This window comes from Girardinichthys multiradiatus, chromosome 9 (genome assembly GCF_021462225.1).
Source record: "Girardinichthys multiradiatus isolate DD_20200921_A chromosome 9, DD_fGirMul_XY1, whole genome shotgun sequence".
In the NCBI taxonomy this organism is placed as follows: domain Eukaryota; kingdom Metazoa; phylum Chordata; class Actinopteri; order Cyprinodontiformes; family Goodeidae; genus Girardinichthys; species Girardinichthys multiradiatus.
The window spans coordinates 26,094,776-26,112,323 of NC_061802.1; the positions used below are offsets into that span (position 1 = coordinate 26,094,776).

A 17,548-nucleotide genomic window follows, 5' to 3' on the forward strand; every position below is an offset into this window, starting at 1 on the left:
AACAATGCTAAGGTTTAATCTGTTTTAAAGTGTGACCAATCATTTTTATGGGGTTTGTTATCCATCAGTCCAGAATTTCTTTCACTTTATTGACCAATGGGCCATACCTTGTTGTTGTGACCTTGTTGCACAACTGTTTGGATTTTAGAGGCGTTTCTGACACCATCATAGGTAAAATTAGAATTAAAAAGGGTTCTTTCATCAGAATTTACTCTTTACTTAAAAAAGTGTAGTGATAACTATAAATTATTATTACAGCCCAAGAACTATTCAAACAATTCAATTTGATGTATTGAGTTAAGGAAGAGTGTAAGAAAGACTAAAGAAGCACATCACATCATTACCATACAAGGATATTCTATGTTCCAGTTTTTACAGTTGCATGCCTAAGAAAGCTGGATGCATTGCATGAATAACAATGAGGACAGGGGACATCCCTGGTGAGTAAATCATACTGAGACCACAAAAAAGCCAGAAACTTATCAAAAATAATTTTATTGATTCAGACTGTGGCAAATGGAAATTTCATGTGAAATGGCAAACAAATTAAGCTTTTTCTGAAACAGTTTCCAGTGTGAACATTCATCATTGCACAGCACACAAACAACCTGTTTAGCCCCCATGGGGACCAAAGCAGTCTGATCAAATATTCAAAGAAATTAGATAAATATCATTGAAAAACATACCACACTGATCTGCTCTCCTCTAATCAAAGATTTGTTACAGTATGGAACAATCAAAACTGAATCAAGTATTCAAAAGGCAGTTTTAAATGAATAAATTTTAAATAAATTCCTTTATCACTTAAAAGTGTAAATAGGTTTCAGGTAGCTAATGGACAAGACAACTGTGTATTGTTACGTTTGTTGCTCCCATGAGAAATACCATCTTACAGGGGTTACGGAAGGATAGCTACTTTGTAACAAGGCCATAAGGCATTAGGAGAATAGAGGGAGAAAGCTTTAGCAAAAAAAATTATTTAAACAAATTTACCAAATAAAAGTGTGTTTGATTTGATAGAGGAAAAAGTTCAAATACAAGTAAATACCTCTGAATGATTTACAACAACCCATACAGGAATTGATGCGAAAATACATTTACTGTATGTGCAAAAAAATTACACAATTAAACTATCATGTTCCTACATCTTGATTAATTCCCTTTTAACCCAGTAAAAGTGAGGTGCTCTAGTGTTTAGCTCAAGGCAGGGCTACTTTAACCTTTCGTCTCCTGAGGCGGTTTCTAAAGAAAACGTACATTGCTAGAAGACACGAGAAAGACAGGCCATAAAGAATGACACACAGGCTAATGTCTACATTTGAGAAACCAATGCTAAACACAGACATCCAGTGCTCCCTCTGGGCCAACTCAACCTCCCTTCTAAAGTACTGCCCTGCCAGTTCTCGCTTTTTCAGACTTTTTCCCTGGGGAATAAAATTCAGCTCAAGATCTGCGTCCATGGGCTGCAGGCCAACCATGCCGAGTCCTGCGTCCAGCTCCATGCCAAGGCTGAGTGCTGGACGGGGCTCCTGCTCTACCTTTGTTTGCAGGGTGCGCTGCTTAACCCGGCTGGAAGCTGCCAGCTGCAGAGCCTTGGCCTTGAAGTGCTGGTTTACAAATGAATCAAGATCCACAATGTCCTCCTGCTGCTGACGCCGCCGCAGCCTCATTCCGATGATGCTCGGTATCCTGTGGCCACGGACCTCTTCTAATTTAGTTTTGGTCCAGGGTGTCGGTACGAATGACTTGTCCTCTAGCTCACTAGTTAATGGTGCTGGTTTTTCTTTCCCACCTTCGTTGTCCTCTTCATATGCCTCCATTTCATCCTGTGGTCCCTCGTCTTCCTCTTGGGGCCCCTCTTCTTCCTCCCCTTCTTGTACACGTGATTGCACGGAAGGTCTAATGGGGTTCAAGGCCTCCCTAGCGATTCTCTCTATGTGTTTTTGAGCTAATGAATCTTGCAGTTGATGGGAATGTTTTTCTCTCTGCTTTCGCAAAATCTGATCTTCAGCCTCAAGATAATCTGAAACAGAAAAAAGACATTTCTTCAATTATTGCCGTAGAGTACTTTTAAAGCAGTTAGGTAGGGTTAGGTAAGCAGTTATGACAAGGTCAAAAATTTGGGCAGACTTTACAGCTGAGCAAACTTCAAACCCAAGTCTGGATAAACCTTTCTGATCAGTCCAGTTTCAGAGCCTGTAATGTGTTTGACACTTTCAGTTTTAACAGATGTAAACTTTGTTTTTGTGTTTTTTTAAAAAGAAACCACTACATCAAACAGCACCTGTAAGGATGCGGCTGGAGGAAAAGTAGGACCCAAGGAAGGGAAGAACCTGCTCCTTGTTCCAGCTGTGCTCTCCGTTAAATTTCACAGTGTGGCAGGAAGGACACATTTCTGGGGACGGCCACTGGATCTTTGGGAAAAGTGGGTCTTCACTCAACGCACCTGGTGGGGTTGAAAATGGATAAAAAGTGTTTTTGTTTAATAGTATCTCAGTTGCACACAGGAGAAAGAGGGAGAATTTGTTAAATCATCAATCCATTAATGCATTGATTAAAAAAAGACCAGAATTTTGGGAGACTGTTGTTCATATTTTTCATTAGATTTCACAGCCTATCTGCTACTGACTGATAAAATTATTGCACTGTCATCAGTTTCCTATTATCACTTTCTTTCTCCTTGATTTATTCCATTTTCCAGTCATATTGCAATATTATACCATCTCCAGTCTTTCTCAAAATGAAAACAGGAGTTTAAAATCTGCTGAACTGTTGTTAAAAAATATTTCTTGAGAGGCAAGCACAACATTTTTATATTCGGTAAAAATGTTCAACATGTTTAAAAAAATGACTGAAAGCCTTGAAAAACAAAAAAAACCAACAAAAAAAAAAGACAGCGTACTTCAGAAATATGCATTTAAACATTTAAATAGCCATTTAAAAACCTTTGTATCCATCTGCAAAGATCTACTTTTCTTTCACTGTTTGAACCTGTAGAGTAGCTGCAGATTTCAGCTACCCAGAAGTTTTAAATCAAGATTTTGTACAAACAGGTTTAACACTGACCATGTTATAGATTATATTTTATTCATTATTTATTTTTGCATGTGGTGTTTTTCTTCCCACAAGACCTTCACCTAAGACATATTCCAGATACAAGTAAACATGTTTCATTTCTCTATAAAATTCAATCTTTATGTTGTAATGCTTTTAATATAAGAAACTGTTGTCCGAGTTTCATCAACTTTAATGTGCTTATTAATTGCAGCAAAGCTATCAGAAAAAGGGACCTAATTAGATCACTCAATAATGCACCACTGGGTCCGTTTCTATAATTACTTGAGGAACTAAAGCTTCATCAAGGTGCTAAAATGGGCATTTGTAGTTATTTATTCATAAATTGTCTACACCTGCTTAATCCTTGGACTGCTGCCTATCTCCAGTGGTCAGCAGGTGAGAGTTTGGGTTCTTTCTGGACAGGTCAACAGTCCATCACAGGGCAACACAGAGACAGGACAGACATGCACAAACTCATACCCATGTGCAATTCAGTTAAACTAAAATGCATGCTTTTGGACTGTGGGCAGAAGCCAAAGTACCAAGTGAAAATCCATGAATACATTGGGATCCCATGCAAACTCTGCAAAGAAAGGACCTTCTTGCTAAGAGGCAACATCACTAACAACTGTGCCACCAATGCTATATTCCTGTTAATCATGTGCTTTTAGCATTTCTTAGTATGAAAGCCTTGTTGTTTAAGAATATGAACAAATCTGCTATACTAGGGAGAACAGGTCAATTTCCACTTTTAAAGATAACTCTGAATTTCACATTAGGGTGACAATTATTTAAGCATTACTACAGAATACCTTATCCTACCTAATCCATGTAAAACAAAGTTATTTTGTTAGTTGATCGCCAGGAAATGGAGAGGAGAGAGAGGGGAAGAAATGCAGCAAAGGTTACCGGGATGGGACACGAACTTGTGACGGCCCGTTGAGGACCGCAGCCTCTGTACATGGGGCACGCGCTGCACCTCCCCGCTTATATAAAAGTAATTTTTAAATGGTTTTTGACAAGCATCACTAAAGGTTTTACTTTTTTAAAAATCATACAGAAGATGATACAGGACCTGTTCTACATTGAGAAACCAAAAATATCACAATAGCTACAATAGATTAGAAAAAAAGGTCAAAAACACAGTTTGGGTGTTTAAGTCAGCTGCCTTCTCTATTGTCACATCTTTTCTTCTCCTTGTTGACTGAAGGATTTAAGTGCATTGAGGACTGGATGCAATCTGTGGTGAACCCATTAGATCTTATCCCAGTGCTCGTAAAAACTAAGTGCCTATATGCATATGTGTATGTATGTATTTAAGTGTGTATATGTAAATCATCCGTCAGCATTTGTCTGCATGTAATCTATAGATTGATATTGTGTGTGTTTGTGTGTGCTTGTGTGAGTGTGTTCATATGACAGGGTCTAGCAATGATCAATGGGCTTCTGGGGGTGTCCCAGTGGGAGGGATGGTGAGATAATAGATGTTACCAAAGTGGACAGCTTCTCCCCTCAGACAAACACACAGATTCCCCGTTTTCAGGTGGCAGACCTCTGTGCTCCGAACCACCCGTCATGTTCCAACACAGACCCCTAAAAGCAAACCCTAATCTCCAAATTGAAGATGGGAGTGACAGAAACTCAGACGGGAGCTGCCCTTCAAATAAAATTGGAAACTTTCTCCTTAAATGTTTTCTTGTATGCAACTGCTGCCCACCTACACACTTACATCGTCCCTCACCCTGCACCCCAGCAACCAGACTGGCAGAACAAACATGAAAGCATCCACACAAAAAATGAGCTTAAAAAGACGCTATCTGCACGAATATTCAGAAGAACACACAAACACACACAGAGGGCAGGATCCAATAATAAATTACTTGTCACCAACAGGCCATTGTGTGTACGTTTGTTTGTGTGTGTGTGTGTGTGTGTGTGTGTGTGTGCGTGAAAAGAGAATAAGCAGAGCAGCTGCAGGTCTGTCACTTTACAGCATTGTCAATTTACATCCTCCACCAACTCCACCTCTCCAAATTAATCTCATGTGCCTGTGTGTACATACTCTGCATACAGTACTTTCCATAAAGGATACATCAATTTTATTGTATCTTGGATTGACGGTTGCTAGTATGCATGCTTGTGTGTGCTGCTTCTTAGCAGGCGTTTGTGCATGTTTCATAACCCTCCAAACCTCCTCCCTTATTCTAATAAGGCACCATGTTTGAGAACACGCTGACTTAAGTGTTCAGTGACTCCAGCTATATTGAGATTGCAACAAGGCCCTGTTGCTGAGAAGCCGTCAAATCCGGGCAAACATTTTCATAAATATGCATTGTCAAACTAGCCTCATCGGCACTAAACTGGTGAGCAGTAATCCTTTACACCACAGAGTAATGTGGTATAATATAGACCACTGCCAGGATATGCAACTGATGTCCAGAGCCAAAAACGTAAGCAGTCTGTATTTTTCTATCACATGAAAGAATCAGAAGTTACATAATAAGCCTTTACATTACCTTGATTTTTGACCTGAGGATATTGCACCAAATGGTGGGCAACATTTTAACCCTCCTGGGTTTTATTTACATTTTGATTTGTGATTTTTGAATTTTTGTTTAGCATAACTTTGCCTTTTTTATGCAAATTGCAGGCAATTTGGTAAGGCAGTGTATTTTGTGGGGGATTTTTTATTTATTTTTTATTTTTTATGGGAAACAAATTAAGAACATTTGAACACTTAAAAATCAGATAAATATTCAGTTAAATATTCATGAATATTTGTTATGCACAGTGAGGAATGACATTATTGGCACCTAATAAAGAAAACTAATAAATATGTTTAGACAAAATATTTCTATGGCAAGCCTTCTATGTTAAAAAATGCACAAGAATAGCACAAACTTGAGGGAACACAGAAGGTTAATTGTGGGGTTTCACTTTGTTCTTCAGCCAACTACTTTCTGATTTCCGATAAAGTTCCTGTCTATTTTCAGAGGTAGTATGCAATCTGCCAGAAAGATTGCATGGCAAAAAGAAAAATAACAATAAAACATCCCAAGTTGCAGATCAACATTTATCAAAACAAGAGAAAAACATCAGAAATGGATGGACAGATGATAGCTTGATTTGGAGCCCCGTCTGCAGCAACATGGATGATGCTCCTGTATGCCAGTTATGTTGAATAAATAGCTAAGCTAAGGTCTCCATTCACCTCGCTGTCTACGTCCGACCTTCACCTGTGATCATGAGATATGGATCATTACTGACAGAACGGGATCCTGGATACAAGCCGCTGAAATGAGCTTCCTCCAAAGGGCAGCTGGACTCAACCTTAGAGACAAGGTGATGAGCTCTGTCTTTTGGAGGAAGTTCGAAGTAGAGCCACTGTTCCTCAGCATAGGAAAGGAGTCAGTTGATGTGGGCCACACATCTGTTGCTGGGGAAAGAAATATCTGGGTTTCCATTCTGGGTCCATTACCCCCACAGCACAATCCTTGATTATAGAGGGATGGATGGATGGACATTGTGACCACTGCACAACTACTATCCCGATATTTTGATGACAGGATGAACCTAATCTGTTTATGATGCCAAATTAATATTAAATTGTTTAAAGGAATGCACAATTTTAGAGAGAGAGGAGGAAAAGTTGAATGCTAATTTTTTAGCTGACACAACAGCGCTCCATGTCTGTGCATGGGAGAGCTGGAAGGGGAACACACATTTGCAACATTGGCTGTAGAAATATAGTTTATTTGGGCTACTTTTTTGTAAGAATGGCATAGAAATCTCAGTGAGTCTTTATACAGGTCCTTCTCAAAATATTAGCATATTGTGATAAAGTTCATTATTTTCCATAATGTCATGATGAAAATTTAACATTCATATATTTCAGATTTATTGCACACTAACTGAAATATTTCAGGTCTTTTATTGTCTTAATACAGATGATTTTGGCATACAGCTCATGAAAACCCAAAATTCCTATCTCACAAAATTAGCATATTTCATCCGACCAATAAAAGAAAAGTGTTTTTAATACAAAAAACGTCAACCTTCCAATAATCATGTACAGTTATGCACTCAATACTTGGTCAGGAATCCTTTGGCAGAAATGACTGCTTCAATGCGGCGTGGCATGGAGGCAATCAGCCTGTGGCACTGCTGAGGTCTTATGGAGGCCCAGGATGCTTCGATAGCGGCCTTTAGCTCATCCAGAGTGTTGGGTCTTGAGTCTCTCAACGTTCTCTTCACAATATCCCACAGATTCTCTATGGGATTCAGGTCAGGAGAGTTGGCAGGCCAATTGAGCACATTGATACCATGGTCAGTAAACCATTTACCAGTGGTTTTGGCACTGTGAGCAGGTGCCAGGTCCTGCTGAAAAATGAAATCTTCATCTCCATAAAGCTTTTCAGCAGATGGAAGCATGAAGTGCTCCAAAATCTCCTGATAGCTAGCTGCATTGACCCTGCCCTTGATAAAACACAGTGGACCAACACCAGCAGCTGACACGGCACCCCAGACCATCACTGACTGTGGGTACTTGACACTGGACTTCTGGCATTTTGGCATTTCCTTCTCCCCAGTCTTCCTCCAGAGTCTGGCACCTTGATTTCCAAATGACATGCAGAATTTGCTTTCATCCGAAAAAAGTACTTTGGACCACTGAGCAACAGTCCAGTGCTGCTTCTCTGTAGCCCAGGTCAGGCGCTTCTGCCGCTGTTTCTGGTTCAAAAGTGGCTTGACCTGGGGAATGCGACACCTGTAGCCCATTTCCTGCACACGCCTGTGCACGGTGGCTCTGGATGTTTCTACTCCAGACTCAGTCCACTGCTTCCGCAGGTCCCCCAAGGTCTGGAATCTGCCCTTCTCCACAATCTTCCTCAGGGTCCGGTCACCTCTTCTCGTTGTGCAGCGTTTTCTGCCACACGTTTTCCTTCCCTCAGACTTCCCACTGAGGTGCCTTGATACAGCACTCTGGGAACAGCCTATTCATTCAGAAATTTCTTTGTGTGTCTTACCCTCTTGCTTGAGGGTGTCAATAGTGGCCTTCTGGACAGCAGTCAGGTCGGCAGTCTTACCCATGATTGGGGTTTTGAGTGATAAACCAGGCTGGGAGTTTTAAAGGCCTCAGGAATCTTTTGCAGGTGTTTAGAGTTAACTCGTTGATTCAGATGATTAGGTTCATAGCTCGTTTAGAGACCCTTTTAATGATATGCTAATTTTGTGAGATAGGAATTTTGGGTTTTCATGAGCTGTATGACAAAATCATCCGTATTAAGACAATAAAAGACCTGAAATATTTCAGTTAGTGTGCAATGAATCTAAAATATATGAATGTTAAATTTTCATCATGACATTATGGAAAATAATGAACTTTATCACAATATGCTAATATTTTGAGAAGGACCTGTAGAAACAGAGCTGTAATGAAGAATTCATGTTCCCAGAAATTTCCTGTCAATAACAGTTGCTGCACCTCCTGTTCTGCTACCTGCAAGTTTATTTTCACTTATCTACAGGTACTTCAAAATGCATTGCTACATGTAATAATTTAGTAAAGTTCACGTGGCATACTTTTCCACAACACACGGTTGTGACGGTGGAAGGGGTTCCTCCTGTAACCAGTGGGTTGCAGGTTCGAACCTCCGCTACGTCTGTCTCAGGTGTTCTGTCCTTGGGCAAGACACTTAACAAGCCTTGTCTGCTGAAGGTGGTCAGAGGGCCTGGTGGAACCTGTGTATGGCAGCCTCACTTCTGTCAGTCTGCCCCAGAGCAGCTGTGGCTACATTGGAGCTCATCACTGTCAGTGTGTGAATGTGTGTATGAATGGGTGAATGACTGACTGTAGTGTAAAGCGATTTGGGGTCTCTAGGGACTTGATAAAGCGCCACACAAGTACAAGATATTTACGATTTACAACATTACTCCAAACTATTTCTGGTGAGAATAAATCTAATGTGAATACTTTCTTTTGTGAGAAAATGTGTTTAATATCAAGAACTATTCATATTTAGTTAAATCATATGAAACAATTTATCCTATGAAGAGGGTTACAAATAATCCATACCTGCCAGCAAAGCCAGTTGGGCCTCCTGCTGCTGCAGAGCTGGTTTGTCTGCAGAAATGTGGCTCAGTCTCAGCTGTTGAAATGCAGCAACAGGACCGAGCTGCCACCAGTCTTAATTCAGCTGCTGCAAGGAGTCCGAGGGCCCTGGGGCCTCTTTGTTGCCAGCTAAATTAATTGTCCGGCTGCTTTACAAATAGCTGATCTTTCATGCATGGCTGCCTCTAAAAGGAGGGGTAGGGAGGCCAGCTAAAGAGCTCCACTTCAGGAACAACGGGAGAGGAGGGGTTGTATGAATAGAGAGATGGAGTGTGCTTTTCCTCAGGGAAGACACCACCACTCACTGAAACTAACACCACCATTCTGTAATTCATGCAGCCTCTTTGCTGTGGACCACACAGCTGACCCGCCTTACAAAAGGCAGAGAGGATGTTCATGTGTCGCTTTATGGGGGGCGGGGTGGGGTACAGGAGGGGAAGCGTTCGTGGCGTGTGTCAGAGTGGTTGCCACCTGCCGTCATACAATAACTTGGGAATTGCGAGCGTATCTGTGTGTGTGTGGGGGGGGGGGGGGGCAAAGCCATCTCCTCAGGGAGCTATCCAGCAAGGATGCTGTTCTATTGCTTGTCAAGCAGAGACTACGAGTCCCAAGGGACGGTGAGTGGAAAGAGAGAGGAACAACAGCCAAAGGAAGAGAAGAAAGATGGATGGATAGGAGGGGGACAGGCTGCATAGTGTGTAAGTGTCAGGGGAGCAGACACGGGAGGGACGGGTATCCTTGTGAGCCCTGCTGTCCAGGACACACACTGTCCCAGAGAGAGGGGAGGGGTCCGCTCAACAACACACAAACAAAAGATAGTGATTTAACCAAGTAGGCTGTTAATGACAGAGCTGTTCTTAATGAAATCATACCAACACAGAGAGGAGGGGACACTCTTCAAAGTCCATTCTTACATGATGAAGAATAATTTGTTAAAACACCACTTAAACACCAGCAGTTATTACGTAAAGTATATAGAGGAATATTAAATACAGATAAGTAGAGCTGCATGAAGAAATCTGCTGATGACAAGAATTGGCAGATAATCGGCTTGATCAGCCATGACGAGTGGGATGGACTAGTCAGAAACTAAACAGATAAATATATAAATTGGTGTTGACTTCATTAGTTTAAGAAGTCGTCTCAAACTTAGCTACTTTTAGTCAGTGAAGTGTTTAAAAATGAAATCAGAGAGGGCACAGAGATGCAAGAAGCTATTTAAATGGAAACTGTATTTTATGCAACATGTTGAGATAACTGTGGTCTATTTTATCCCGTTAAGCTTTCAACCTCTGTACTTTATGGAGTATGATGGATTCAAAACTGCTGGCAGCTTATTGGAAATGTCAATAGTAAGGGAAGGATCTACATTCTCTAAAATAAATGTAGAGACTGCAGTTTTTATAGTGTTAGCATCGGCAGTGGTGCTTATCACAAAGACAGGATGTTAAACTCCACAATGATTTTGTATTTGCTTCAAACTATTTGTAAAAATCTCAGTTTTATAGCAACCGATCTCTCACACGAAAGGAGTAGCATCATCTGTGTTCCTAATACTAATAATTAATTACCATTCACATCAGTAAAGCAAAAAAAAATGTGTTTTTTTAAAGAAATGCTGTTGTCATAATGTAGATGTAAAATGGAAATCAGAAAATACACGTTAAACTGGCATTGGCAACTCATAGCGTCACAAAAATTGTAAATCGGCCACAAAATTCAGATCAGTGCATCTCTATAGACTAAGCAACTTCTAATGCTTGCATGGATAGCAAATACAAAATATGAACAGATGACTAAGAAATGGCTGTTCAAACAATAGTGGGGGTGTGGTGGGGAATCAAGGGAAGGGTATTTGAAAGATGGAAGAAGGCCTAGAGGGGGTCAGGAGAAAATGGGGGAGGCTGAAGCAGCTAATACTTGAAGGACTAAGACAGGGGTGACAGCTGGTGTCTGATCAGGGGATCCATCCTTCTTTCCCTCATCCTCCCTTTAGTTCTATTAGGACCAAGTGATCTTAAGAGCAAACCAAAAACTGAAGGTTACCTTTTTTTTAGCCTGTATATTTGTTTGACAAACTATCTTTAACCTAAGGATAATTAAGATCTAAAAAAACAACTTTTCCACAGTGATAGAACCTGGGAACTTTTACTTTTTGCCTAAAGACTAGAAAGACAGATTTTCTTTTGATAATCGTTTCAGCTCCTCTTTTCAGAATTTCAGAACATTTTAATATGATAAGAAAAATTACACATATTAAAAACACAAAAAATGTGGTGTAGACACAATTTTACAGGAAATAGTTTGCTATTTTTTAATTCCAAAAGATTAAATCATATTTACAGTATAAAACATTAAATAACAACACCTACATCTTATACTGGACCAATACATTGCTGTTGCCTCATCCAGAACCGATTTCACATATTTCTATTTATAAACAGACGGATGAGAGCTAAAAAACAGCAACACAGAATCACATTTCTTCATGTTCGAACCACTGGTGTCAGCAAATATAGAGTAGCTAGACATACAGTATGGTATTTTAAAACACGTAATACATTGAAAAGACATTTTCAAATGTGATCACGTTATAACCACAGAACTGATACTCAGAATGGTCTGAAACAGGTGAGGTCCATTCTGGTCCTTTAAAGCTGGTGTCCAATAGTTTTAAGACATGTTTATGCTTAATCACAACTAGTTTGAATGAATGAGTCATTTGCATTCTCCAGCAGATGTGAGAGGTTGAGGACAAAATTCAACTCTTTCAATAAATTGTGGTGGATTAAAAATAAATATAAAATTTGCAGGACACCATCTCCCAAGGACCAGAAATAAGTTGGTTTGGAGCACAAGGAGAGTTTTACACTTTAGATGCTAACGGACTGTGGTGTTTCTTACCTGCAATTCTATTATTGACTCGATTGTGACGGGACCACAGCCACAGGACAGCGGATTTCAACGTATTCACTTCGTCCAGACCCTCCTTTGCCATGTTCTCAAAGTGCTCTGCACAGTATCTACACCCGAAGAAGTGGTGGACATAGTTTCTCATTGCCTTCAGCACCTCCTTTGGATCTGGAGGAGAATGATGAGCTCAGTCAGTGTAGTCAAAGTGAGTATTTTGCTTAATTGTAAACTAATTTTATTTGTTCTTTTAACTTAGCATTTATCTATCTAAAATATAGTTGTACTTATATTTTATAAATCAGTCAATATCTGTTGCGTAAATCACAACCATCTGACTTTATAGAAGCAAGTGCACCATGAACCTGAGCTGCAGCCTGAAAACTAGAGAGCTTCCTCATCCTCCAGTCTTCCCATGAATCCATGGACCCACAGTGATAGGCAGCTGGGTTAACACCATATTGAGGTGAATAATCTCTGAATGGGATAACCCAATCTGCAGATTAAATGTCGTTAACACTCTGTGTGAATGGTGGCCAGGCTGTTGTCTCAGGACCTCAACAGTCCACAAACATATTTTCCCTTTGTCATTTGCTTTTGTTCTAAATTTAGCAGGCCCTTTAGATTAACTTTGCCACAGGTGGGGGTGTGCACATAGACCTGTGTATGTTTATCAGATGTTAAAAAATAAAGACCATATTCCCACCTTTGTATTATTTTCAGAGTGTTAATACAAAAAACCCTCAAATATGAACAACCAGTGCAGGAAGCGTGCACACATGCTTATTAAGATGGTGGTCTTTAGGGGGCCAGATGGACACCCCTTTTGACCAGTCCATCTGCAAGTCGCATGATGGTCCGTAAACCTCGGGATTAACCTCTACGTGCACCTACGTGTGTTTGTGTGTGTGTGTGTGTGTGTGTGTGTTTAGTGGGAGATTAAGGTCCTTGTCAGGAGCAGAGCCTCTGGTCATCTGCCTGTTTTATTACCCACTCACATTCCTCTAATCTAATATAATCCCTTTTCACACAGTCCCAATTAGGCTCAATTTCAGATGTTATAAAATGACACAAAACAGGAAAATTTCAACAGACATATTAATCCCAATAAATAATAGTTTTTTTTCCTGGGATGTAAAAACTTCAAGTCCTCCCCTTCGTTAGCCCACCACTATGTTTGTAAACTTTAAACACCCCCTCTTTATTCACAACAAAGCAAACTGTGTGCACCTGAGCCTCCAGTGTTGCTGGCCTGGACAGTGAGAACGTGGAAGAGGGTCCAGACCCCACAAGGATAACCTCTAAAGTGAGGTTGTGAACCCTGGCAGCCCACCCACCTCACTCCCTCAGGCAATGCAGCGTCTAAAACCTGAGAGAAAGGAAAACACAAGGAAAACAGAGGAAATGGAAATAAGAAACAAATAATCTACAAGGGTAAAATTTTATAAATCTAATATATTTAAAGGCATTCAGGAAGCCATGCTAGTTTATTTAGTAAAGTTGTAAACATTTTCTATCTTGCTATGTATGTTGGAGTAATAATACACTTGTAATGCAGGTCTAAATCAAATTTTGGTCATGATTTTGACTTTTGATGCAATTGAATAATGTGTATGTATTGGGATCAATATTGAGGAAATCAATGGATTGACAAGGTACACATCACCATCTCATTTTTCCCTATATTTACAGATGAACTGATCATCTAGAAATACAATTTTAATATTCTATGTGCCTAATTTACTAAAGGCTTGCGTGTATATATACACATGCAAACTTGACAGCACATGCAAAGCTGATCTACTAACCCGGTGCAATGAGGATTGCGTCTGTCGAATGAGCAAAAAAGCAGGCGCAGTCCATTTAGCGTGTTTGCCTTCATGAATATGCAGCATATGGGCTGATTATCAGAATGTGCAAAATACTGGGAAGAGGATATGCAAATGTAATTAGTTACCACCTGCAATGCGATTTATCAAACCTGAAACGGATTGCTGGTACAGTCTCTGCGTCTATATTTAGCACGTTTGAAAGGCAGGTGCAAACTGGCACGCAAAAATGTCTGTGGTCATTGTGCCGAGAAGGAGACATAGATACATTGACAGATGACGGAGAGAGAGCCTTCTGTGTGCATGTCTTAATCTTTTCATTTCAGGCTTTATTATTTTCATCTTTTTAAATATTTTTAAAAAGTGCATCCTTCTCCTCCTCCTTCCCTCCAACTCCATGGCTTCTAACTTCATCTTTCTTATATGGCCACTCTGCTCTCCCAAACTGTCTATGATGACAGCCAGTAGCAAACAGAAAATTCTTATTTAAATAGATCATATGCAATTTAGCTCCCCTTATTTGGGATCTTAGTAATTCAGGCCCTATGAGTGCCCTAAAGTGTTCAAATAATTATAAGCCAAACTACAAGAAATCATGCCATGTCCCCAGTTTCAAGCATCTAGCATGCCGGCGTGACTCTTCATCAGTACAGATTGAGCATTTGCATTATGTTGCATGAGATTAAGCATCATCATAACGAGGTCAATGCTTTATCATTTTCAGTAGTTGTTGTGTAAATGTTGTAGTGGTGGTGCACATGCATGGTATAAAAGGCAGGTTAGAGCTGTGGCCTTTATGCAGCAGAATTTTTCAACATGTCCAAAAGATCTGTGGCAGCCTCTGTCAGCTGGTGATGAATTTACATATGCTGTAGGGTGTGATGTATAGAAAAGTGAAGCTGAAGCATAATTTCCCAAAAACATATATTTCTGCATCATTGAAACACAAGGTAGATGTGCAAACATGAGACAGGGGTTTAAGGACCACTGTTTCTTATAATAGTTAATCCTATATTCACTTACTTGTATGACAATTCCTTAGCAGATCCCCAACTTTTAATTGAGAATGCCGTGGTTCTGTATTTGATTGTCTCAATAAGCAGTGCTGGCAGACAACGTCTTTCTGTCCAGGGAACAAAGCGATGGGCTCTATATTCCCTATATGGGATCTATATTCAGATGCTGTGGTGCATATTTGACTTAACTAAAACAACAACGGAAGTAGTAGAGACTACCACCACCCATCAACCAATACAACAGTTAGTTACTATGGAAACTGGTAGAGAGACCCTTCTGACCTAGGTATTACACTGGTTTTCTTCTGCAAGCCACCCTGTTGCTTAAGATTTTCCGTCGCAAATGCAGTTTCATTTACTACATCTAAAGGAAGAAACTACTTCATTGATAACCTACGGAAAAGAAAAATGCAATTTTGTTTCATACAAATTTTTGACATGAATAAAATTGCAAAACTTACTGGTTTCTAATTTGTTAATTCTCTTGACATTCACACAGTCTTCATAAGACAAAATACATCTTGTTCCAATTGTATTTATTACTACAGATTCCGATCATTAAAAATGAATAGTTTGTTTTTTTGTGAGGTTAGCACAGATGTGTCAAAAAGTGTCTTGTTCAAAACTACAGGAATTTACAGTTTCAACTGAATTTCAAGAATCCTCAACCAATTAAAGCATCTCTCCAGGAATTCCTAACCTATTCAACTTAATGAAGGCCGTTCCACGCAGTTTTCCCAATCAATGAGAAGTCAGACTCAGGTTAATGGCTCGACCCACCACTAATGAACAGAGGCTATCCAGTTCTCTAACCAAGAGCCACAGTTGAATCCAACAACATATTTTCTCTGACATAAAGTCGTTTCACTCGCTGCGCAGCATCGCCATCACTGCAGTGACTGACAGGATTACTCACTTGTCAATAGTAAAGATTGTGTGTGTGGACGCTTGAGTGTTCATGTACAATCCATTTCCACTGAGGTGGAGTCTTTTCATACCTTCCTATTGATTCATTGATCCATTGATTGGTCTGCTAAAAGCTAATGATGTAAGTAAGTGACTCTTTCAATTTGCAAGGGGCTACACACTGGAGGCATGCTCTGATAGCAACAGATTCTCAGCTAGAAAAGGGATGCAAATTTATCTTTAGAGTTTTGTTCTTGTTTTGTATGGAAAGTTTTCTCGATATTTCAAACAACATAATTTAATAACTCTGAGATGACTATAAGACATTTGACTTTACATCAGTCTGGGTTCATTTTGTAATAATTGGCCATCTGACTCTTTACTCACTGTCTTTCATACAAAAAGAAAAACCTCAATTTACAATACCAATGGTGTACTTTGTGCATGTGTTAATTGTAATATATTTGCATACCTGTGGCGTGTCATCCACTGTCTCTTTAAATTCCTTGTAGGAAATGTGATCTGCAGTCTGGTTCTGCAGCCAAGAGTTCAGAGACTTTAACAAGTTTGTCACCACAGGACGACCTGGAAAGTACTAAAGACACAAGCAAAACAATGAAAACAGACATTAACTAGAATATAGAGATAAAGCAAATCCTTTAAACATTTTGTTTTATTATTATTTTAGATTATGTTGTTTTATTATGCTACTATGAACCCTGGGCTGTTTGTTGTGAGGGTAATGCCTTCTCAATACCCCAAGCAGAAGTGTGTCTGATTTGGATAGAAAAACCATGAAAGATGTGCACTACAACCAGTCTAAATGTTTCTTTCTGAATTTCTGTGCATGTGTACTGCACTGGTTGGCAGAAACCAGGACTGTGATATAAGTACTAAGAAAAAAATATCAAAATCAACATTGCATGTAGACATTGTTTTTAAAATATTATTTTAAGCTATATGTTTCCGGATCCACATTCACACAGTAAGTGCTGGGTGTATGTGCTCAGCTGGTGGAAATACGGTTTGTAATCAGATGCTTTATTATGTTATCCACTACGTTTGACTTTATACACAGGAGACACACAATAACGTTTCCTCTGGGCATTTACAGGAGATGTTATATTTTGAGGTATCAGAGAATGCTTTTGTTTTCCAAGAAAACGTTTGTTCTTGGATGGTATTTAACCAGCCTCAGGATGAACCTCATATTTCATCCTGTTAGCACAGATAGATTTACAGATGTCAGTCTGCTGCTCCTGAAAAGATACTAGATTGTTAACTGTAAAACTACAAATAGACACTAAACACTAATAATTACTGCAACTTATAAACATCTAAACCTATAGCCTCATTTGTATTATTTTTGGTGTCATCGGAATACATTCACAACTGTAAGATGAGATAAGCAGATATTTTTTTATCCTATTTTACCAACTAATACCACACACATTAGACCCCCAAAAGGCTCCACACGCTCTGATCAGGGGGCTGCTTCAATGTGCAGTCATGGTGGGCAGACCAGCCTGTAGTTAAAAACCAGACCATACACGTTAGTCACTGATGTTTCTGCACTGAACAGCTTTCTACCAACATAGTTTTCATTTTGTTTTCCTTTAGAAAACAAAATCAGTACGTGATTTCTTAATCCTAGTGTGCATTTATTCCCACATCAACTTTTCTTCATGTGGACCTTTTACATTCACTTCTCAGATTTTCTC

The 17,548-nt window shown here is 39.6% G+C and overlaps 1 protein-coding gene across 1 annotated transcript in view; it reads right to left on the reverse strand.

Moving 5' to 3' along the window:
• Nucleotides 1-479: 479 nt before the first annotated feature.
• Nucleotides 480-17,548, reverse strand: part of qsox1 (quiescin Q6 sulfhydryl oxidase 1) — a 42,811-nt gene continuing 25,742 nt past the window's right edge. Inside the window, exons 9-13 of the mRNA XM_047375488.1 lie at nt 16,300-16,422; nt 13,307-13,445; nt 12,071-12,247; nt 2,285-2,446; nt 480-2,023 (exon numbers count right to left, since the gene is read on the reverse strand). Coding sequence (XP_047231444.1) covers nt 1,200-2,023; nt 2,285-2,446; nt 12,071-12,247; nt 13,307-13,445; nt 16,300-16,422 — 1,425 coding nt within the window. The 3' untranslated portion in view covers nt 480-1,199. The remainder of the gene's footprint in view (nt 2,024-2,284; nt 2,447-12,070; nt 12,248-13,306; nt 13,446-16,299; nt 16,423-17,548) is intronic.